Source organism: Xiphophorus hellerii, chromosome 12 (assembly GCF_003331165.1).
Source record: "Xiphophorus hellerii strain 12219 chromosome 12, Xiphophorus_hellerii-4.1, whole genome shotgun sequence".
NCBI lineage: Eukaryota > Metazoa > Chordata > Actinopteri > Cyprinodontiformes > Poeciliidae > Xiphophorus > Xiphophorus hellerii.
In genome coordinates, this window is record NC_045683.1 from 18205516 (window position 1) to 18228646 (window position 23131).

Consider the following 23131-nt stretch of genomic DNA (forward strand, 5'->3'; position numbering starts at 1 on the left):
AGCATGTCAGGCGCAGCGCGGCTTTTGTGGGAGGAGAGATGACGACGAGGAGGAGGAAGAGGAGGAAGGACGGAGGCAGCGGTCAGGGACATTACTGCGAACCAGGGAGGAACAGGCACGTTGCTCCTCGTCTGCTGCTGCTGCTGCTGCGGCGGGTGATTTCATGTTGAAGAGGAGGAAAACGGCCATCCTTTCTCACCCCAAAGCGGATTTCAGTGACTCTGTGGAGCAGGATGTGTACTCCGTGCTGCGTCTCGCAGGTGAGGAACAATAGACAGGCGGCTGTCTGCTGTTGTCCACCGGGTATAAACGCTACAACGACGCGGCTGTGGCGTCCAGCGTTGTTTACACTTCATGTCAGCATTAATTTCAGCTCGACCTTAGCTACCGAGACCACCTATTTTTTCCCCTCCTCGTGTCTGGTGGGGAATTTTTTGCTTGCCAGTTGTCCTGATTCACTCATAGCATGAAAGAAATGCGTAATTCACGCTCTGGATCCGCTCAGTAACGTCACTGCGGGATGAGGACAAAGCGAGCCGAGGCAAAGCTATAGCGCCGTAAACGAGTTACTATCAAAACTAGCCGGACTGGAGAGCGAGCAATGGGTTTTCAAAGCAAGTCACATTCCTCTGGAAGCTGACTATGAGTTATAAACACCGCCTCTTCGTTGTGGATTTGAGTTGTTTCATCTTTTCAACCATCTTCCTGTTGACTCCTAAAACTTCACAGGAAGCTGCTTTTACTCTTTTAGGACTATAATCTTGTTAAAATCTCTTATTCACACTATAGTGAAAGGATAGAGACAGCGTAGGCGAAATAATAACGTCTGCGTTTATATTTAGAGACGCACCAATCACTCCTTTCCTTTCCGAAACCAAGTTCCGATTTCCTTTGTGCTTTGACCTTCCCATTTTTGCCAAGAGAGAAGATTACTCATAATATCTTGTGTTTATATGATTGTGACAAACTTAGAAAAAGTGCAAGTAGTACATTTTGTACTTGGATGTTTTTGTAAGCTGTAAACGGATAGAAACTTTTTTTTTCTTCACAATTTGATGTTCTGATTGTGGATTGGAGCCCAATTCTTCACCCTTTAACTTAAAGTGTATAATTAATTATTTGTTCTGAAAACAAATTTTGCAGAATATGTTGCAATAAGCTGTATGAGATTTATTTACATGTTGTCTGTGATAACTGCATTGTAGGATAAACCATTTCTTTACTAAATGTGATTGGACATTGAGTAAAAATCCTAGTTGTACTTCTCAACTTAACTAGCTTTATTCTGAATTACATAATATCAGTAAAAGTGTGATTATTAGTTATAGAAGGAATTGTGTTTGTATTTCAGTTGTGACATCTATGTTCATAAAAAGACTATGATCACATTTTAAATAGTCTTTGTCATTTTTATGGTAATTATTACCATAAATTATGACATTTTAAAATCTGTAGCGCCCATCCCTTGTTTGTAGGACATGTCCAGAGTTCACTGAGATTTAGAGAGGAGAGAACAGGAAGGAAGAACAGTTGACAGAGAAGATGATGCATTTTATATGATTTGTAATTTTTAAATGTTGGCAGCCTTTTGGAAATGACTTTATTTTGATATTGTTTTAGTAATGTCAGCCATGCTAATAAAAAACTGATTGGAAGCAGCAGGGTAAAACTGATTGCTTGTATTATAGTAAAACTCTTAAAAAGAAATTAAAATCGGCTAAAATAGGGAAACTTTGCAGAACCTTCGATCGGAAATAGGCCACAAAATTCTGATCAGTTTGTCTTTTATTTGAACATTAAGATGCTAGTGCGTGTTTGGTGTAACCTACATTTTCCTCCCTAGTTATTTTCTGTCGTCACAATGTCTCCAATACTCTTTGGGATTTTTAGCATCTCGTCTCATCCTCTAAAATCGGCAGCAATCGAGAACAGGAAAAGTTTTTCAATTGGTCAAACACATTACCGACATGCAGAGTGGGACTGAATAACACTTGAAATATAATAGCCCTCTCAATATAGCATCCTCCATGATAGTGATATCCCGACGATTTGATTGTGCAGCTCTAATTTGTGATTGGATTAAAGTAATTGCGACATAATGCTAACCCTGAATTGTGTGAAGAACCCTATAGTGTCAGAAACACTTGTATACCAAGCCTGAGAGTGTTTTCTTTAATGCTTAGTGCCTTTTTTTTACAACTACCAGACTGATACTGACCGCAGGGTCACTGCTGCTGCTGCGTTGGTCTGGGCAGGAATTTAATTACACATTCACCCCTCATCTAAGGGGGAGCTTACTTCCATTTCCTGTGCCTTTCAAAGAGCCGGGATGATGGAAAAGGGGCAGGATTAGGAGAAAATGAAGGGCAAACAATAAGACCAGTTGAGAGTTACTGCACGGGAAGTGTACTAATCCCTGCCACAGACAGTCCATTTAGTCCGTCACCATCTATTTGTGTACTTCTAATTAACTTTTTTCTCCATGCTTATGTGCCACACTTGAAGTTTTGAGAGGCCCAGCCCGATGTGTGGTCCGGCAATTTCCGCACTGCCTCCAAGGTTGGAAATTAGAGAAGAGCGACTGTTGTTTGGGTTGGATTCGAAGTGAGAGAAGAAGTAACGGTGTAGAAGGAGATCTTTGAAATCTGTCACTGAGTTTAGCAATCTATGAAATGTTGGAGTGGCAACAGGACCCATGGGTAAGCTTCAGCCGGGTGTCCAAAGTGCTGTGTATGTTGGGATGCAATGCAGCACACGTCTGTAAGCACTGTAATGCGAAGGTGTGGTAGCCATGGTTAAGCCTCAGTAGTTAGAAGAAAATGAAAGATTATTCTTTGAGACTCATGTTTTGCTATTCTGCTCCATGAAAGAGATCCTTCTTTCATCTCACACTTGTAAACAAACAATTATGTATCCATCTTCTTAATCATAGTGTATTATTTTATTTGTATTTTTAGAAAAGTTTAGATCTCATGTTTTATTTTTATTTCAACTGTATCACATGCTAAAGTTTTATCTTACACCATATTTCTTTTGAATGGAACCCCCTTTTGAGCCAGTTGTGCCTTCTTACATATGGGAGATTTATATCCCTGCTGAAACAAAACAACAGAGCCAACCACCTGCACATAGACAGTACAATCATATAATACATATAAGCACATTTTTACTGTAAAAGTTAGAAAATTGCTTTTAGCCCTCGGCTGTAAAAGTTTGTACAAAATGTCTTGCTGGTGGCTATGAACTGAGGCATGACGGGTGCAAGCCGTGCCATGGGAGTTGGCTCGTTTTGTCTTAAAGTGTCCTTAAATAAAACGAGCGTTTTTCACTTTTAAAACAGACATCTGTTTTTGAGGACAAAACACATTTGCTCTTTTTCTGTCGTCAAGGTGGTCAAAAGTAATCAAACCCATTTAATTTAAAGGTCCTTTATAACTAAATCTAACTCTTTAACAAACAAAGAAAATGTGTTTTTACTTAGTTTGCAGCTCTCTTTGAGGAAAGACAGACAGATATTTCAATTAGTTTTTGCGATGTAACAAAATCTGCAGAGTAGTTTGCCTCACCCCGTTGTTGTATTGCCATAGCTTGCAGGATTTACGTTGCCCGCCGTCATAACACGGGCATGGCATGTCGTTAGTCTTCAGTTAACTCTCAGGAATTTTTCTGAAGGTTTGTTTTCCTAGTGGGACATTACTGCCAGTCCTTCATTCCTGTAGTGTCCGTCTACTATCTGATGGCACAAATGATGTCTACAGTACTTGACTTTTCTGTTGGATTTTATGACTCGCAGTACAAAGAACAACATCAGCCAGACAAACCTTACCCATGCATCTCTAATTAGCACTGTGGTGGTGAGTTCATTGGGACAAACCCTGTTCTTTTCCAATCTGTGTTTTATTTCTTTAGGTTTTGTGTGTGCTTTTATATTAGTGAGCAAGATCTAAAGTCAATGATGCAACATAGTGAAATACTAGCTAACTCTTGTCTAATTTGTGTCTTTCCAAATGGAGGGCTGATAAAAACATTCACTTTGGATGTCAAACTGGCCTTTGTGTTGGCATAAACACAGCATAATTGTAGATTTTCCTGTATCTGTTGATCTCATATTGTCTCGTCTTCCTGTTCTGGTTCAGTCTGTTTCCTTTGTGACAAAGAGTTTCATCTGTGAGGAATTTCATAATAATTGCCCTCAGTTATTCCTCTTTACTGTAACTCAATCCTCCTTTTAGTTCAGCTGTTTCCACTCCCAACAAACTAAAGTTTCCTAGCTGCTGGTTGTATCCAGGGGATCCGTTTGCAAAGAGTAAGCAAAGATCTCCCTGTGTGTATAGGGAAACAGAGCACTGATACATTTTTGCTGTGTGTATACAGCTGCCTGGATATACAGACAATAGCGGGACTGTCACTCACAGTATGTGGAGTAATGGAGTCGTATGTTAAAGCTCTTTTGTTTCGCCTGCATCACTTTTATTTCACTCTGCTGGTTTCCTGTGACTGCCTCCAGCACAAAGCATTGATGTAACCTGAGAAAAGTGGGTGGGTCAGCAGTTTTATCTGAACTTTTGGTCTGGGATGATTCATTGTGACCAACTTATTACAGATGTTAAGAAGTGTTGTCACTTTGAGGAACCATACTTGGCCACATGATGCAGGATAAGTGAGAGTTGCTGTTTGCGGTAGTGAAAATATGGCTGCAGGGCTTTGCTCTGTCTGTAATGCTGCTTTTGACAGAGCTCACGTTAGGTGTGAGTCACGTCTTTTCTCACTGCCATGCTTTTTTTTATCTTTTTTTTTTTTTCAGGCCCAGTGTGTTTAGGTGAAACAGAACGGTGTTGGCTTCCTGCGACCTGTATTTAACAGTATTTTGACACCTCTGCTTGTTAGAGGAACTGCCAGAGGGAGAAGTCCCATACTTCATTGTAAATCTGGCTGGGATTTTTAGCCACGCTGTGCGGACAGTGGCTGACCTGAATTTGTGATAGGCCTGTTTGTATTGTGTAAGCGGTTGCTTCTCTGTGGCTATGTGCCGCACAGCCTTCTGGGTTTGACTGAGGTAAACTTCTCCGTCTGTTGTAGGCCAAATAGTGTCGTTGTTTTTATCACTTAGATTGGCATTAATAAGGGAGTGAAGAGTATAACACAGCAGGTATCATTAGTTACTGTAAAGAGGCCATACAGTCTGCTGTGTGTTGCAAAAACATCCACATTGGTTTCACGTTCTTTCACATCTTAAGCAAATGTGATAGGCCACCATCAAGAAGATTCAAATGTAGTAGAGGGGAAATCTCCTTTCTGTTTCAAATGGTGTTATTACATTTTAGTAAAGCAGTATAATGGGAGCGAGTGGAGAAGATGGTGAACTGTGGGAAAAAAAGAGAGAAAAAGTCAAAGAGATAATGGTTACTGTCCTAGCAACGCAATAAGGACTGATGAAGGGAGTGAAACACAGCGCTAAGATAAGAGAGAAGTAGACCAGAGTTTGTCTACACTGACTGTATTGTAAGATTTTCTCAGAATCTGTCCTTGGTTTGACTGAAGACAGGCTTGGAAAGAGCTGTGTGGGGGCCGGACTTGTGCAGTTCAGGATGAATAGCTGCAGCACCATGACAAACGGCTGGGAGGCTGCTGATCATATTTAGGTTGGGGGTTTGAATTGCAGACAGGCCAACCACCTGTCATTGTACTGGTGAGGGGCACTAGCAGTGAGGGAGGCCGGGGGGTGGACGGCCTGTGAAGTGGGTAAGGTCAGCGTGGGTTGCTATGGGTGCTCCTTCTGCATCTGTGTGGAGGAATTCCTCAAGACATTCCCATCTCTCAGGTCCCTCTCCGTGTTCCCAGATCTGCTCCTCAGTCTGCTCTTTGCCCGCCTCACTGTGTGCAATCTGCTGGCGAAATACCCCCTAACTAATGAAATCTAAACAACGTCAGATCCTAAATTGTTCTATTTTTTTCTCTACTTGTATGCAGCATTTGTACGCAATTAATTAATGCGTTAATTAATTGCCCATTGAGAGAGACATAAGTCTGCATCAGAGACTAAAGGTGACGGCTTACCCTGTTCAGCTGCGTGTATGCAAATGTAAACCAGAAGGGACAAGCATCGAATCAAGGCTAAACTTCATTCATCCTTCCTTTTTCTATACTCACGTAATCCTGCCCAGGGTCACCAGTCGAGGGTGGAGAGGTGGGCTGGTAATTATGGTATTCTGGTTATCTTGTTTGATTAACCAAAGCAGTTGAGATTCATTCAAACATTTATTAAAACAGGAGTCTCTGTTTTGTATTGTCCAGAGCAGGTGTTGATGACCTGCAGCTCTTCAGAAACTCAAAACAGATTTTCTTGACTCCAGGGGCCTTTATTTGACAGTGAGTGGACAGGAAGTGGTTTGTGAGAGAAGACGAAGACATTAGGCTAAGGTCAACGGGTTGGGACTCACACCCGTGACGGTGACACAGACGACTCTGGGCCACATGATCTATGCCTGTCCCACCGCCGTGCCCAGCAGAGAGCTATTTTAACTGTGCTTTTACATATAAAAGTAATTAATGAGATTCTAAGTTTGCCAGTTTTTCTCTGTTTATGAATTTCTACAGCAGAATAAATCTAACAGCTTAAGGGATGCTTATTTAAAAATGCTCTTATAGTCAATGGGTCACAAATTAGGTGTTTTTTTTTTTTTAGTTTATTTTAATAAAATAAACACCCTTTTATTTGGAAATAAAAGCAAAGTTCGTATTGTGTATATTATGCATATATTATGAGGATAATGGAGACGACGATGTACAAACTCAGAGTAGCAATCCTGTGGTGGGCCGGGCAAATTCTGCAGATTAAAATTTTTTTGTCTCCTCCTCTTGGCCTTCTAGTTGGAAAATTATTTGAGTCTTATCTAGTTAAACATTTGCTTTCATCTTTACCCCGACTAGCTCTTTAATTATGAATTTGTTTCCTTCAGTAACAGTATCTACACCAAAAAGTATTTTCAGCTGAACCTGGTAGTGTTTACATATGCCGCATACACTGATCAGAAAAAGATTGATATTTTCCTACTTGTTCACAAGCCAGGACTCATTTTGATTCAGCTCTTCTTCATAATGTCTGCTTTCCAAAGACTTGATCCCATCTTTTAGACACGTTTTTTCATGTCGGATTCAAAAGGGTTTTGCTATTTCAGTCTGTTTAGTTTAATCTTGGTCTTATAGGCGTTCTCTTTGTCACAGTGTGTAAAGTAAATGCTCTCTCAGGATGAGCAACTGAGACAGAGATGCAGTTTCCCCTGCTCTAACAGACAAAGGAGACAGTTTTGGTTCTGCTTTCAATCAGGAATCTGTAAAGAGAGCCATCAAAAAGACAGCGCTCTGCTCTGCTCTGAAAAGCCAGAGCTCTAAGCAACCATGTTGGAGCCCGAGGTGATGGATGGATAAATAGTTGGACTGGCAGCAGGAAGGCTAACGGGGAGATCTCTGGGCTGGTGAAGCAGGGAGACAGAGATGGAAAGCTTGATTCCTACAATGTGTAAGTTTTGGTGTACATTTGTCAGTCAAGTGCTAGAGGATGTTTCTACCAACAGGCATTAATGCGTTAACAAAAAAAAATGCCATGAGGTGCAAAAGAGTGCTTTCCTATTAACAAAACTTACAAACACAGCAAATTCCTGCTCACAGGACAATGTTCTTGTAATGACACAAAGGCTTATTAAAAGAAAAGATGTAGCAATCACCAGATAAATATAGTGCTGACTTGTTTATGCTGGAAACCTACAGGAAGTGCTGTCCTTCTACTGCTCTCGAGTCATGTGTTTCACAACTTCCCTCTGCAGTATCTGTGAGTGACAACATTGTTTGAAATGCATTTAAACCTTCAGAAAGAATGAAGCATTATCCAAGTTAATCTTTTCTTTTTGTAGTTTTTGAATCAGAAGTGGATGGATCAGATAGATGTACAGATGGAGATCACAGGATTGACCTCTAACCGCTGAGTGAGGTGGCTTCAGAAAGGCCTTGCAAATCATAGAGCGCCTTGCTTTCTAAATATAATACAGAGACCTCTTTTATGTAGTTATCCTCCTCCTATGTGACGCCCTGACAGAGGAAACAGTGCAGGCCTCTGTGCTCAATTGGGTTTTCATTCTCTGTAGTGACGTGCAGGAGAGAGGCCGTTTGTCTTTTGTGGCTGAAACCATGAATGACCAATATGAACAGTCACTTGTGGTTGTCTCCAAGTTTACTACTGGTTATGGAGAAGCTATGACTTTGTATTGTTGGATAATTCTCACGTATAGGAATGTGAAAGTATTTAGAAACTTTTCATATTTTTCAGGCCAGGTTGAATAATACGTCAGTGTTTTCAATCAATTGTTTTAGTTTGAGAGTAAAATTGGTTAAAAAAAACAATTCCCTTCCAGCCTCTGATGAACCAAAAGTTGGTAAAAACAGCTTTGAAGCGTTGTGGGCAACTTGGACCCTCTTCAGTGTGTCTACATGGAGACGACTCACCAATCAGGTGTTTGTGGTAGATTTCCAGTCTTTGACTTTTGAAAAGCCATTATCAATTTTTGGATGATTTGATTTTTTTCTTTAAGAGCTTTATTATGAGAATACATAAGAACAGACTCGCGTTGTAAAACACTTGAAGACAAAATATCTACATAGTTGAGATTTTAAGCTAACTTTAGCATGTTATTTTAGCGATTAGCATGGTATCTTGGCCAACATTGCTAAAGCAGCATATATAGTCCCTTTCTGCTTCCAACTTGATCCACCTTAAATTTTAGCTGACAAGTCAAATAGTAAGGTGGATATTTTGACAGAGTGATCATCCTGTGTGAGGGTGTTAAGTTGCACAAAATTCGAGACCAACCTTCAGCTTTAGGAGAGAACAAACACAGCTTTAATTAACATTTGCAAATGGAGAAAACATACAAAGCTCACATCTCAGTGAGAATCGGATGAGTTCTGACTTGGGGCTGAACGTCCCCTCATCTACGTAGGACACATCACAAATTACGTAGTCACACCCCCTGGCTCAAGTGTCAGGTAAAAATCTATACGTTACTTATCTGTAAGTTTCAGTTGAGCAGGGTTGCATACACATTCACAGCTCAACTTTAGCCATATTCTCTGTGTTTCTTGTGGATAAGACACCCTTTTAGGTTTGTCTAACGAAACATAGTAGATAACTTCTACTTTCTTTCTGTGTCCAAATAGGCGTTTATCCAAAAAGGCCTCTCTGCTGATGGCTAAACAGATACTAGTAACTGAACTTCTACAAAATAGGCTTATCACCTTAGCCATGTCTAACATTTCTAACTGCTGAACACCCTGTTCTTCACTTATTTGAGGAGGGTCAGAAGAGCATATATCCTGTTGAGCTGCAACTGAGTGCAAACCTTTAATAAAAACATCATAAAGTGTACATTCAAATGTAATTAAACATTGTTAATAAATTTTTCCTTCACAAGGGTGAATAATTTTTTATTAGATGTTTGTGTGTCGCGCCCTGGAGTGGTGTCCATTCCCATCTTCCTTATGTCTTTTACAATAAAGATAGAGCCACCATGACAGACATTAGATCATTAAAATTGTTGATCAATCTGTTGTGTTCCTCCTCTGCACCTCACTGACTTCTTTGGACTTGTTCCTGCAGTCGGGGAATTTGTCAGCTGGTGTGAATCACCGTTTTTAAAGTGAATTTATTTCAGCAGGAATCCCCTTTTTTTTCCTTCTGGTTCCAGATGAATGCTTTATTCTTGTTTTTATTGAACATGCTCTTACTTTTTATTCTTTATGTAGATTTTAATTGAATTTGTAAATGACTTTAGAGAACTTCTCTCTGGTCCATCCACCACATTGTGTCTCCTGATTGCCTGATTGTCAGTATTCATTACGTCTGAAATAAGAAGCTCAGCTAACCGTGTCCTTATTGTGTTTGTCCAGCTGGCCTGTTGCTGCGGTTCAGCGGCCTGCTCCTGCTGCTGTAACTGCTGTCCGAAGATCAAGCAGTCCACTGGAACCAGAATTATGTACGCCTTGTACTTCCTGCTGGTCACCGTCATCTGTGGGATCATGATGTCCCCTACTGTGGAGCAGATAATGAAAGACAACGTGAGTACAATATTGAAATAACTGATCATTTAACAAATACATTTAGAAGGATGCAGACAATAATAAAGCTAAACTCTGGATTATATCAATAGGATACCACTTTGCTTTTTGTTTTTAGTTTGCCGAATAAATCTCTGAGATGTGTAGCATTGAGTGGGAGGAAGTGTTTACTTCTAATAAATAACTTCCTCTGTTGTTCTGGGATGATTGCATAAGATCTCTTTAATCAACCCAAATTGGAGTTCATCATTGTAACTTCCTGCAGAGTATATACTACAGCTGTTATCTCATGAGTCAGGCCAACAACCTTTAACCCAGATTTTGTCTTGTTGTTTTCTGTGTAGCTGGCCTACCGTCTCTCTCTCTGTGTCTAGTGTTGACAAAACTTTGGGGCAAACATTCCCTGAACATGAACACAAAAACACTGTGGTCAAACACGGTGGTGGGAGTTAGATAATCTGGGGATGCGTTGATTCTTCAAAACATGCAGGTTTTGTTTTAATTTATTGAACCCTGGATCCTGCTATTTACCTGGAAATCCTTAATACAGAATATCCAGCAAGCAATTTCTGACCTCAAAGCTCAAATCCACTCAGGTTTTGCATCAGGACAACAATCCAATATTTTTAGACAGTTTATATAATAGTATAAACTCACTTAATTTTATGTTGGATTTTTGTGATCCAGTAAAAAGTGATCCAATTCATACAGGGTGCAGTGCAATGTGTTCACTGCACAACAACACAGGACTGACCTACAAAAAAGGCCAGGAAATAAATATATATATGTATGTATATATATATATTTACATATATATATATATATATATATATATATATATATATATATATATATATATATATATATATATATATATATATATATATATCTTTTTTTTCTGGCCAGCAAAGGATTGTATAAAGGAATACAATCATTTGCTGATTGTTACCATGACAACAGCCAAGCTTCCTTTTCCAGAAGAAGCTCCTTGGTGACAATATTTAACCACTAGTCTTTCTGTTTTGTGTATCCCTTTTCCAGTATTTGTTAAAGATTTTGACAGGATCCCCTGCTGTGTGTTTCTCTGTGATACGAGGATTCTCTACAAAAAACCAACCCAAGCACAAAATGGCCTCTGATAAACCCCTCCACACTTTCAAGCAGACGCTGTCAGTGACACACTGAGCACAGTGGGAAGTCCCTCCTAAGAGAGCGGCCATTGTGTGTGTGGGAGTGCTGGTCTCCTCTAAAGAGATTTACAGCAGTTTGAAACAGTTCAGCCATTCTTCTTGTAATCACAACACCATGGACATGCTAATATGATCCTTAATGGGAGACAAAAGCTCCAAAAAAGGCTTTTTTGTGTGTGTCATGATCTGGCTCTACATGCTGAAGAGATGACGGCTTAATCTGCCTGAATCGAACATGTTCAGCTATCATTTATCACCTGTTGAATCCCCAAGCGGTGACTAGTACAGTCAGATGATATTTTACACCTTTCTGAAGAGCGCTGGATTTCATTAATCTTTTCTTTTGAAAAAGACAAGCTTATTTTCATACATATTTATCTTCAAAAGCCTGCCTTGGGAAACCCATTTTATATAATAAACCATAATCACTAGAAGGATTGACAGGGTAAAATTTGTACCACAATCATTCAAAGTATTGTCAGTGTTTGGTGCTGCGATTTGAAGTAGCAATTCAAAGTTTTTGTAAAAAATGTGATATTTTTCTGACAAATTATACATTTTGGTTACTGCTTTTGTTATCAGAAAAGTTAATAATCAATGTAACTCACTTGGAAAGAAAGGCTTTTTAAACTTATTTGTATTTTATCCTCTTCGTACTAGTTACTCACTTGAATAGAACGTGGAGGCATTAATAAAAACACTACACACATTTTCCGCTACTGACCTGGGTAGCAGCTGTAGAATGTATTAGAATTGAGATTATCTGTGTCATTTACTGGTTGTTAACTGTGTTCGAACTGACATATACAGGTTCATTTTATGATATTTCATGTAACATCTGCTTACACTTATACAATCTTAGAGCTGAGAAACGAAGCACAAATGTATCTTCAAAGCATCCGCTTTTCTATCAGCAGGCATGTTAAAATTAGACACACACCTGGGGAAAACATTCACACACTTTTGTGGTACATACCAGTGAGTTCATGTGTGCAGAGGCTGGGCTGGCGCCTGTATCACCATCTAGAGAGTTAGATGCAAAAATCTAGCCTGTTGTACAGGGTGTACTTGCCCAAAAGGATTAATATGTATTGTGCTCTAATTACCTGGCTCTCTCTTCAGTTTTTCAGTATGTTAATAAACTCCAGCGCCGTGCAGCTTTATATGTGGTCTAAGTAAATTACCCTTGAGTTTCTGAGAACTGAAGGCTGACTCCAGCTCCTTTGCTTGGGCTGCCAACAAAAGAACTGGGTGATAGAAAAAAGTTACCACTCTTATTTTGTTTTCTATTTCTTTCCCATTTGACTTGGACTCTCATCTCTCGAGCTGGCAAGTTTGCTCACCATGGGGCGTGCTGTGGTGGCGCAGGGGGTTAGCACGCCCCACGTTTGGAGGCCTTAGTCCTCGACGCGGACGTTGCGGGTTCGACTCCCGGTCCCGGCGACCTTTGCTGCATGTCCTCCCCCCTCTCCTCGCCCTCTTTGCCTACTGTCGCAAAAAAAATACGAGCCACTAGCGCTGCAAAAACTCTTCGGAGAAAAAAAAGTAAAAAAAAAAAAAGTTTGTTCACCGTATATCAGTCTTCATTCTTTGCTTTTTAAATCCAGAAGTTGTCTCTTCTGTTGGACCTCAGCCCAATTTCCTATGAAAGCCATGCCAAGTTTCTCATTTTTATTACTCACCCTTGCTTTGCCTCTCCTTTTGTGATGCAGTTTTTGGAGCATAAACCGTGATCCCCCCCCCCCCCCCCATGTAGTTTGTTCCGTCTCTTGTCCCTCTTCACATTTTTCTGACTTGGTGACAAAAAGCATTTAATTTATTCATCTGCGGCCTTTGTGTGTGTACACTGTCAGTTAGTTTTAAGGCCCCTCTAACAGGCTGCAGAGAACCGAGGATGAATGAGGGCTCCACAGAGAGACCGCGCATTTGTTGCTGCTGCCTGTTCCGTCTTTCAGCTGCTTTAGAGCCGTGACACAGAGAATAGACACTATTGGGCCCTTTCACTGAGGCCACACTCAATACAAACATAAGCAGAGGTGGGTCTCTGTCCACTGCCACAATGATCTAATCCTGGTATTTTTTTTCTTCTTTTTTTTTTTTTGCTCTCTGGTTTTGCCCATCAGATCCCCTTCTACAACGAACTGTGTGAGAAGATGAATGCAGGGGAGAACTGCAAGACTCTGGTGGGATACTCTGCTGTCTACAAGATGTGCTTTGGAATGGCCTGCTTCTTCCTCTTCTTCTGCATCTTCACGCTTCGGATAAACAGCAGCACAGGCTGCAGAGCGGCCATTCACAACGGGTAAAAATGAGCTGCTATAGTTTATGAAATATACAGTTGTCTTTAAGACTGAAATGCAGCCCCACACCTCGTGGCGGGGCGCTGTTTAGAGAAAATACGTGCTGACTCGGCCATTTGTTCACAGATTTTGGTTTCACATTTATTGACTTCCAAACAGAAAATGAGATTGAATAAAACTAAAATTTTTGAATAAAAATCTAATTGTTTTGACTTGTAAATATTTTATGATGTATTCATTAAGTTATTGAAATATGATGCATTTATCACAATCATATTTACATTTTTACATATGAATATTTACGTAAATAGTTTAACTGATATTGCATTAGTCTAGATTTTAAGATATATTTTTATTTCTTGCCTCCCTTGACAATCAGCTTCTGGCTGCTGAAGTTTTTCCTGCTGGCTGGTTGTTGCACTGGAGCTTTCTTCATTCCCCAGCAGGAAACCTTTCTGGAAGGTAAAACGCCTTTACTGCAAAACCAAAGTACTTTCTGCTGCATTCCTATAAAGTCTGTTGTTAGGGCTGCAACTAAGAATTACTCTAATAATTGATTATTTTATTGGTTATTCTGATGATTGATCAGTTAATCACATAAAAAAAAAAACAGCAAAGTTTTTATTTAACTGTTAAGGCCTTTTTATTTGTTATTAAAAACACATTAAAAGATGTAAATAAATAATTCAATTTCTTTTTTTAATAAGAAAACAAGCATTTTGTTGCCTAAAATTTTATAACATTCCTTTGGTGTTTGTTTGACCACTTGTTCTAAAGGATGCATCTGGAGCTAAAAAATATTTCTAACATCAACATGTGAAAAGCTCAGGACTTAATATCAATACTTGGGCTAATCTGTTGAGAATTTTTGGGTTAACCAATTAATATTTGGATAACAAAAGGTGCATAATAGGTTTTTTTTAACAACATTTGAACCAGGTGAAGCTCAAGCTGCCACTTGAGGAAGTTTGGACAGCACATATTTACAGACGAAGTGTTTTTTTCGTAAGCTTCTGCTTGTGGCAAAATATACACATTTCTGTACAGTTGTGGTTTAATTGCTGCTGTGAAGATGTTGTTCTTTCAGCAATTGGCCTATTTTGAGTCTGTATACTCAAATACAATTGTTTACAAAGTTTGTTAATGATTATTCCAATAATTGATTCATCTGGAAACCCGATTAATTTTTTCAGTCATGCCTGCTACATTAATACAATTTTGAATGACCTGAGTTTTAAAGTCTGCAAAAAGAAATATTTAACTTCTGATAAGGATGTGATACTAGGGGATGTGAAAATACTCAGTTGGATAAAGTTAAAATAAAAAAATAAACTTGGTTTCATCCCTATTGTCGTATTGGAGAACGTTTATATTTAGTATTTTATCGTCACATTAGGTCATCTAAGAACCACAAACCTCAGTGTGTCTTACGGTGATTTTGCGTTGCAGGTCAACATGAAGTAGGATGTAGTTATAGAGAAAGTGGGATTTTCAAAATCTTTTACCAATAAAATGAGAAAAATTGTGTGAGTTTATATTCAGCCCTACTCTGATACCTCCAAGTGTGATGCAATGATGCATTTAGATCCATGACCATCCTTTCAAAACCTGCCTCTTTATTTGTTATTATTCAGTTTACCTGAGCTCAGAATGTGATCTTGTCACCATTTCAACATGTGTCCTGGTCTCTGTTTAACGTTACAGTGTGGCGCTACATTGGAGCTGCAGGTGGAGCCTTCTTCCTGCTGATCCAGCTCATGCTGCTGGTGGAGTTTGCTCACAGATGGAACACAAACTGGTGAGAGCTGAACAGTGTGGCTGTCATTGAAAGATGAGTGCTGACCTTTATATGTTAGAGAAAACCCGAAAACCCTATTTACTCTTTGGAGGCTCTTAAAAAAAGTTGTGACGAGAGAAGAAGACGGACAGCTTTGTATTTTAATGGGGCGCATTGTTCAGCAAAGATGCATTTTCCAGAAAAGTTTCTGGTGGATGGTGGTAGATTGTTTCCAAGATGTGTGAAGGTTTCAATCGACATGAAATAAAATGTGAACCTTTGCTTGTATTCATGCCACTGTATTAAAGGTAAAACTTCCAGACAAAGTAAAATGAAAGAACCTGCACAGCTGTAAACCTTTCCTGTCATGTTTCCATGGTGATGCTGCAACTCATCACACATTACTCTGTCTCCCTTCCTGTGAATTTTCCTTTAGGTCATTTACTCCTGGGTTGTATTTTTGTGTATTTTCACTCCTGTTTTTTCCCCCTGTTAAATTATTTTCATTCAGTTTGTATTCCCTTATTAATATTCTGTTGTTTTTTCTGTTCCGCTTTTTGCTTTGTCTCCCCCCCGACGCCCTTTCTGTTTCCGCCTGCAGGAGTTCAGGTGTGGAGTATAACCGTCTGTGGTACGCAGCGCTGGCGTTGGTGACCCTGATTCTGTTCAGCATCGCAGTGGGAGCAGGTGGTCTTCATGGGCGTGTACTACACACATCCTGAGGCCTGCTTTCTGAACAAGATCTTTCTGGGCATCAATGGCAGCCTCTGCTTGATTGTGTCCCTGCTCGCCATCTCCCCCTACATACAGAAATGTAAGAAACTTCAATACAATTCAGTCGTTATTATTTATAATAGTGTTTTTTGTTGTAATGTAGTTCACCATAGAAATTTACCAAATATCTAAAAACAATGTAGCTAGAATATTCTGATTTCTTGAACTTGCTGCAGTGACAGATGGAAATGTTTTGGCTATGTCTCTGCCAGCTTTGCACATCTAGAAACTATAATTGTTGGGTGAAATAGTCAGATTGGATTGAAAGGTTCTATGAAATGTCTAAGTTGGATTCAGGTCTGGCCTTGCACCAGGTTGCATAGTGTGGATCCAAAAAGTTAGATTGTTGGTTTTCTCTGTCCAGAGCTCCTTCTTTGATGTTTTCTATGTGGCTTTTGCTAAACAGGACTTCTTCTGGCTTCGTTCTGTTCACTTGTTCAAGGATTCAATGATTTTTTTAATTGCCATGCCAGCTTGCATTTGCTTATTTGTGGTACAAAATTTGGACTTACAGGACAGACTTGGGGAGTGTACAACTAACAGTTGTTCTGTTGACATCTAAGCTGTGCATCTCTGCAGCTCCTCCAGAGTTACCAGGAGCTTCTTGGCTGTTTCGTTGATAAACAATCTCGTTGCCTGGGTCCTTAACAGGTTGATGCTATGTCTTCATAGGTTTGAGCTTGTGCAGTGCTCTGATGATGAGTTGAACAAAGCTTTGAAATATTGGATAAATTATTTTATAACATAACTCTGCTTTAAACTTCTCCATAACTTTCTCCCTGATGCTTCTGCTGTGAACCTTGGTCTTCTTGGTGTTGTTTGTTCACTAATCTTCTCTGACAAACCTCTGAGACTTCACAGTTCAGCTGGATTTACACTGAGATTAAGAGATATGCAGTTGGACCATTTATGAATTATGTGACGTGTTTGATTTTATTTAGACATACCCAAGCTAAGGGCGGCAAACACAACTTGCAATTAAGTCAAGTTAAGTTTATTTGTGTAGCACATTTCAGCAACAAGGATAAAACAGCAATAACCAATCATAAAACAAGCATCAAACATTACATTTTGTGAATACCATCATCAAAATATATTAATCAATGCTGCAGTTATTTTTTATCAAGGCAACTCTAAACAGGTGGGATTTTAGCCTTGATTTAAAGGAACTCAGTTATGCACTACTTAGTGTTTGTCAAAGACTTAAAATCCTAATAAAACACACAGATGTTTTTTTATTAGGATTAGGATGTGACAACATGTGGGGTGTGAATACGTTTGTAAAGACCTATTTGAATATTTAATTGAAAATGTCTATTCTTGCTTTTGCTTCTGCAGTGCAACCCAGATCAGGGCTTCTGCAGCCCGGCGTCATCAGCGTGTACGTCATGTACCTCACCTTCTCCGCTTTCTCCAGCAAACCAAAAGAAGGTAAGAACAGACATATCTGTACCAATCTGTAATTAATTAATATTAACAATCTGTAATTAATTAATGCTAACAATCTGTAATTAATACTAACAATCTGTAACAATCTGTAATTAATTAATACTAACATTCTGTAACAATCTGTAATTAATTAGTACAAACATCTGTAATTAATTAGTACTAACAATCTGTAACAAGCTGTAATCAATACTAACAATCTGCATTTAATTAATACTAACAATCTCTAACAATCTGTAATTAATTGATACTAACAATCTGTAACAATCTGTAATTAATACTAACAATCTGTAACAATCTGTAATTAATTAGTACTAACATCTGTAATTAATTAGTACTAACAATCTGTAACAAGCTGTAATCAATACTAACAATCTGTATTTAATTAATACTAACAATCTGTAACAATCTGTAATTAATTGATACTAACAATCTGTAACAATCTGTAATTAATACTAACAATCTGTAACAATCTGTAATTAATTAGTACTAACATCTGTAATTAATTAGTACTAACAATCTGTAACAAGCTGTAATCAATACTAACAATCTGTATTTAATTAATACTAACAATCTGTAATTAATTAGTACCAACAATCTGTAATTAGTACTAACAATGTGTAACAATCTGTTATCAATACTAACAATCTGTAATGAACTAATACTAACAATCTGTAACAATCTGTAATGAATTAGTACTGGCAATCTGTAACCGTCTGTAATTAATACTAACAATCTGTAATTAATACTAACAATCTGTAACAATCTGTAATTAATACTAACTTAGGTCAATTGATTCACAAGTTAGGTTAGCATTTGATAATTAGCTTAAGCTAGTATCCGTTGCACTGACACAGTTTTACGTTTATAAATATGATTATATAAGTCATAAAATGTAAATGTTCTACTCTACATTTGAATCCTTCATTGGTTGTAGATATGTTTTAGTTTTCACATATGTGTTTCCACATGTTTTCCTCTGCTAGTGATTGAAGTCGATGGCGTGAACAAAACTGTCTGCGTATTTCCCTTCAACTCCGGGTCAGAAAGCGACAAGCAGATCGTCACCTTTTTGGGAGCGGTGATCCTGTTTGCCTGCATCATTTACTCCTGGTAGGAAGCAAACATATTGCATGTTATCGGTCACAAACCGAAGCAGTTGTAAACATGTGCTGAGCTGTAGCCTCCATTAAAGATGAACACATGTCTTCCTCCAGGTTCGTGATGTGACAGATTAAAGACAAGTTAGCAGCTATAAATAAACCAAACTAATAAAATACAAAAGATATTTTTTGAAGATTAGACAGAAAAAATGCATACAAAGATTCAGTCAGATCTGGTATACATTCTGGTTGTTATTCACAAATTTTCAGAAAGGTGATAATCTTTCTGAAATGATGATCTTTATTTGGCAGGTTAAATTGTCTAAAAATGGAAAGTAAATGAGGAAACCTGAGTATTTCCACCAAAGCAAACGCAGAGATTTAATAAGTAGTCTGCTTTCACTAAGCTTTAACAGAATCACCCATCACTAGCTGGTATAAAAACACTTTTAATGGTTAATCCCTTTAAAAATGTGAACACAGTCAAAAGATATGTATTTTCTTTGTTGTGGCATTGATCCATGTATACTGCTTCCTAATTCCTAAGCTTAATGTTGACATGAGATCATAAACTGAGGCAGCGAAATAAATAATTGCAGTAGTTTCAGTTTCCGTTTCTAGGGAAAAAACAAAATGACACAGTTAGACTGTATACATGTATTTTCCTGGAAACCTCTGGCCCGTCTCAGCCTTTAGTTTTGTTTTTCTGAATAAGGAAGAGCAAACTGCTTTGCAGGTTTCTAGTTAAGTTTTGGTTACTAACTCTGTTTCTTTTTGCTGATTTTTCAGACACATTGGTTTTACTAATGCACATCAGCAAAACAATAACTGAGGATCAGTTGAAGAACAAGAATTGGTTGAAATACCTTTCTTATGGTGTTTTTCTTTAAATTTTCCTAACAAAACGAACGGACAAAACATCTGTAAAGCAGATACGTTTTTAACTGAGCCTTCACTGAATTCATACAGTGTGATGCTTATCTAAAGAAACCCAACTGAACCTCAGGAGCACTCAGGATGATGAGAGAAACGATAACGACACAGGCAGCTCAGTTTGTATTGGCTGGCTCTGGAAGGCTCCATCCAGTTGGCTGTATCTGAGCAAAAAGCTGGGGGAGACACAAACTGTGGCTCTATGTCTTTGTTCACATGTGTTTCCCATCAACTGGAGGCATCCTGTCTCTTGTGGTCGCGCAGGCTACTAAAACGGCAAATTATCAAGAAAAAAAAAAAACAGGGTGATGGAATTATAACCTTTCTCTCTATTTTTGTTCCTTTTTCTCTCCTTTAGTTTAACATCGACCACTAAGCGCAGCTCTGCAGCGCTCCGGGTCTATAGGAACAGTGAGCCAGAAACTGAGGTAAACACACAAATATTCAGACCTCACAGGGCGCGTGGAGCTAAATTAAAATATAGGCTCGTAAAAAAAAAAACACAGCAACAGGAAACCCCCTGTCCACTCGCTTCAGACAGATGTGGCAAATTGTACGTGAGGCGTGTGTTTTTGTCCCACGTATCTGGTCCCAGCTCAGCAGTAACGTTATCTTTCCTCCACAGAGAGCTCGCTGCTGCTTCTGCTTCGGAGATGACACAGGTGAGGAAAGTCTAATCATTTGTCCTTCACAGTCAGAGTCCACAATCTAGCTGCAAAGTAGCAGGGATGGTGAGAAAGCATTGGTCAGCAAACACAGATGATGTCACTGTTACTAGGAGGTTATTGTTACAAAGTAAAGCAGGATCTGGGTGAGGGAGAAGCATGTGTTGGATCACACCGCCACCTGCTGGAAGTACACATGCACTTAGAAATACCAAGTCTTCTCGTTAAGGATTCAGGCGTTTTAAACTTTACATGCGCTGCTGATCCTCACCTTTCATGCATGATTTTGTCCTTTTCAGAGGATTATGAAGAGGAGAAGACCACCTCGGGACAGAGCGTGGTGTACGATGAGCAAGATAGAACCATCTACTGCTATTCTTTCTTCCATTTTGTCTTCTTCCTGGGCTCTCTTTACGTCATGATGTCTATCACCAACTGGTTTCAGTAAGTAATGAGCTTTTTTTTTTTTCAATTTTGTTTCAGCCCTCTGTTTTTGTGTCTTTATGCTTTTTTCCTGTTTTGCGCGTGCTTTCTCGGGGGACTGTACCGTCGACTCTTTTACCCACTGCCTCTGATCTGATACTTTATATTTTATTGTCTCAGCTTTTACTCTGGTTGAAATCTGAAGTTCAGTTCCGATGGTTTTCCTGTTCCTCTGCCTTTCCCAGTTATGATGACCATAAGATTGAGAAGCTGCTGGACGGCAGCTGGTCGGTGTTCTGGCTCAAGGTGGTGTCCTGCTGGGTCTGCCTCTTCATCTACATGATGACGCTCCTCGCTCCCATGATGTGTCCGAAGCGCTTCGAGGCTTAGGTCACCTTCTTCTCTCAGCCTGAGCTTCTTTGGTGGATGAGGCTAAGGGACCACCCCAACCCCCCCGCCTGCCCTTAAACACAGCCCTACGTTACCCCCAACATTCAGAGTGGAGGATTATCTGTCGCCTTTTTGTTTTATATGTTACAGTCTTTGTTTTACAATGTTAAGCTGGATTATACAACGATGGTCATTTTTTTAACTCTTTTAATACCACTGACTGTCTTTGTATTTCCAACAGGTCTGGAGTTACAAAAATAATACCTGGAGTTGAGTTACATTGAAAACCATTGAGCCTTTGTAGATTCTCTGAAGTGGATTTTTGTTGTATTATTAGACTTTGTTTTTATTTTTATTGTTTTCCTTTTATAATCTCAACCAGATGCTTCAGTTCTGTGAAATCAAACCATCAAGAAGTTGTAGCAAAGGTTTATATGTTGTGGGATACATTTAGTTGGAGAGATGTTACAGAAGACGTATTTATTTAATCCCGAATTGAAAAGAGATCTATGGTGTGAATTGAGCAGGTTTGGCCTCTTAACAATGTTTAAAATCTCATTCCTCAGGCTTATGTTTAAGCTCTATGTGTTGTGATTTGTTATATATATTGTGTTTTGTAGTTTTTCTATGCAATAGAACAAGTTGTTGATATTAGACACCCACCGTTGTGAAGTTTCCACTTAGATCACAAGGGTAAAGTTTTACTATCGCCAGTGCTCCCTTTGAGCCGAAACCTTTCTTAGAGAAAATCCATCTCACCTGTGTGTTTCCAGTCATTGTCATGCATGGCAGGAGGTTTTATATCTGTAAAGTCCCACCTCTCTGGAAGAGCTCCACTGAATCAACAATGCATTTGCCAAAGGTAGCCAGCAGAACTGCTCACATTGTTTGGTCTGTTGCAGAAAAAGATACAACTCTGAACATTATGTATTTGCTGACTCATGTAATCACAGTTAAACGTTTTAAGCTTCATCATCATGATGTCTATGAAAAAGCCAGCACAGCTGATGTCAAAAGTGATTTATTCAACACTGGATGTTGAATTTACAGCCGAGTTAAATTGTATTATAGAAAAAAATGACATCACACTGCAAAGCTGTTTGCTTGTGCTGAACAGTTCCTTCAAACATTTCTTTGTCTGATCTCTCTCTTAACATGTTTCGAAGAAGGAGACAGAATTATACATAGCAACAGAGCTGACATTTTATTTTGAACTTATGCTTCATTGTAAACTCTTAATGATATTCATTTGTTTCTGCATTTCAGTGATTAATGTGAATGTAGAAATTTAATGGTGCTTTCAAACAGGGAAAAAAACCCAATAAAGTAAGACATTGAAAACCACTGTAAACGAAGGTTTCTGACTGACAGTAATTTGACCAAAATGTTTGAAATACAAAGTTATAGATGACATGACGCTCGCGTTATTTCAATAAAACATGCATAACATGCCATCAGACAGTTGTTTTCTGTGTACAGGTCAGTAGAAAAGTTCAGATGAGACATACAGTAATTTAGGGCCTTTATTCATTATACAACAACTTCAATAAATTTGAATTCCTCGTGGATTTTATCTAGGTCACACAGGGTCAGAATTACATATTGTTAAAAACAAGGTCAGAAAGCACAACTCTTGAGGACGAGCTGCATATCTGGTCCATAGTTCAGGAGAATATACAACAAATTATAACCTGCACTTGCTTTTCTTCACTTTTTAATTCGAGTCAGGGAGAGAAACTTCAAACTCGTAGATGCAGAAATTTCTTCCACTTGCTACCAGTTCTGATAAGAGCCATCAGTGTCCATCTAAATTGTGCCAGAAGCTTGCTTAGAGACATTTAATTGAATACGAGTGAGTGTACTTGCATAGTGTAACCTAAAACTGAAATTTGGAGTTCAAGCAAGCCTTTCACCTAGTTGTCATCATTCCAGAGATTAAAAGATACTTAATAGTGTGTAGTTTTCCAGATTTATTTTACTTAAAGCTGCCGTATGTAACTTTTACTTAATAAAAAAAAAAACC

At 38.8% G+C, this 23131-nt stretch overlaps 1 protein-coding gene across 1 annotated transcript; it reads left to right on the forward strand.

Annotated features, from left to right (window-relative positions):
- Positions 1–48: 48 nt before the first annotated feature.
- On the forward strand, positions 49–22562 carry serinc5 (serine incorporator 5). The gene is given in 13 exon segments (XM_032579155.1): positions 49–260; positions 9940–10107; positions 13421–13599; positions 13977–14059; positions 15302–15395; positions 15976–16060; positions 16062–16188; positions 17487–17579; positions 18581–18707; positions 19989–20058; positions 20256–20292; positions 20595–20739; positions 20964–22562. Coding segments are annotated over 13 exon segments (1380 nt in total). The 5' UTR covers positions 49–233; the 3' UTR covers positions 21109–22562.
- The last annotated feature ends 569 nt before the right edge of the window (positions 22563–23131 follow it).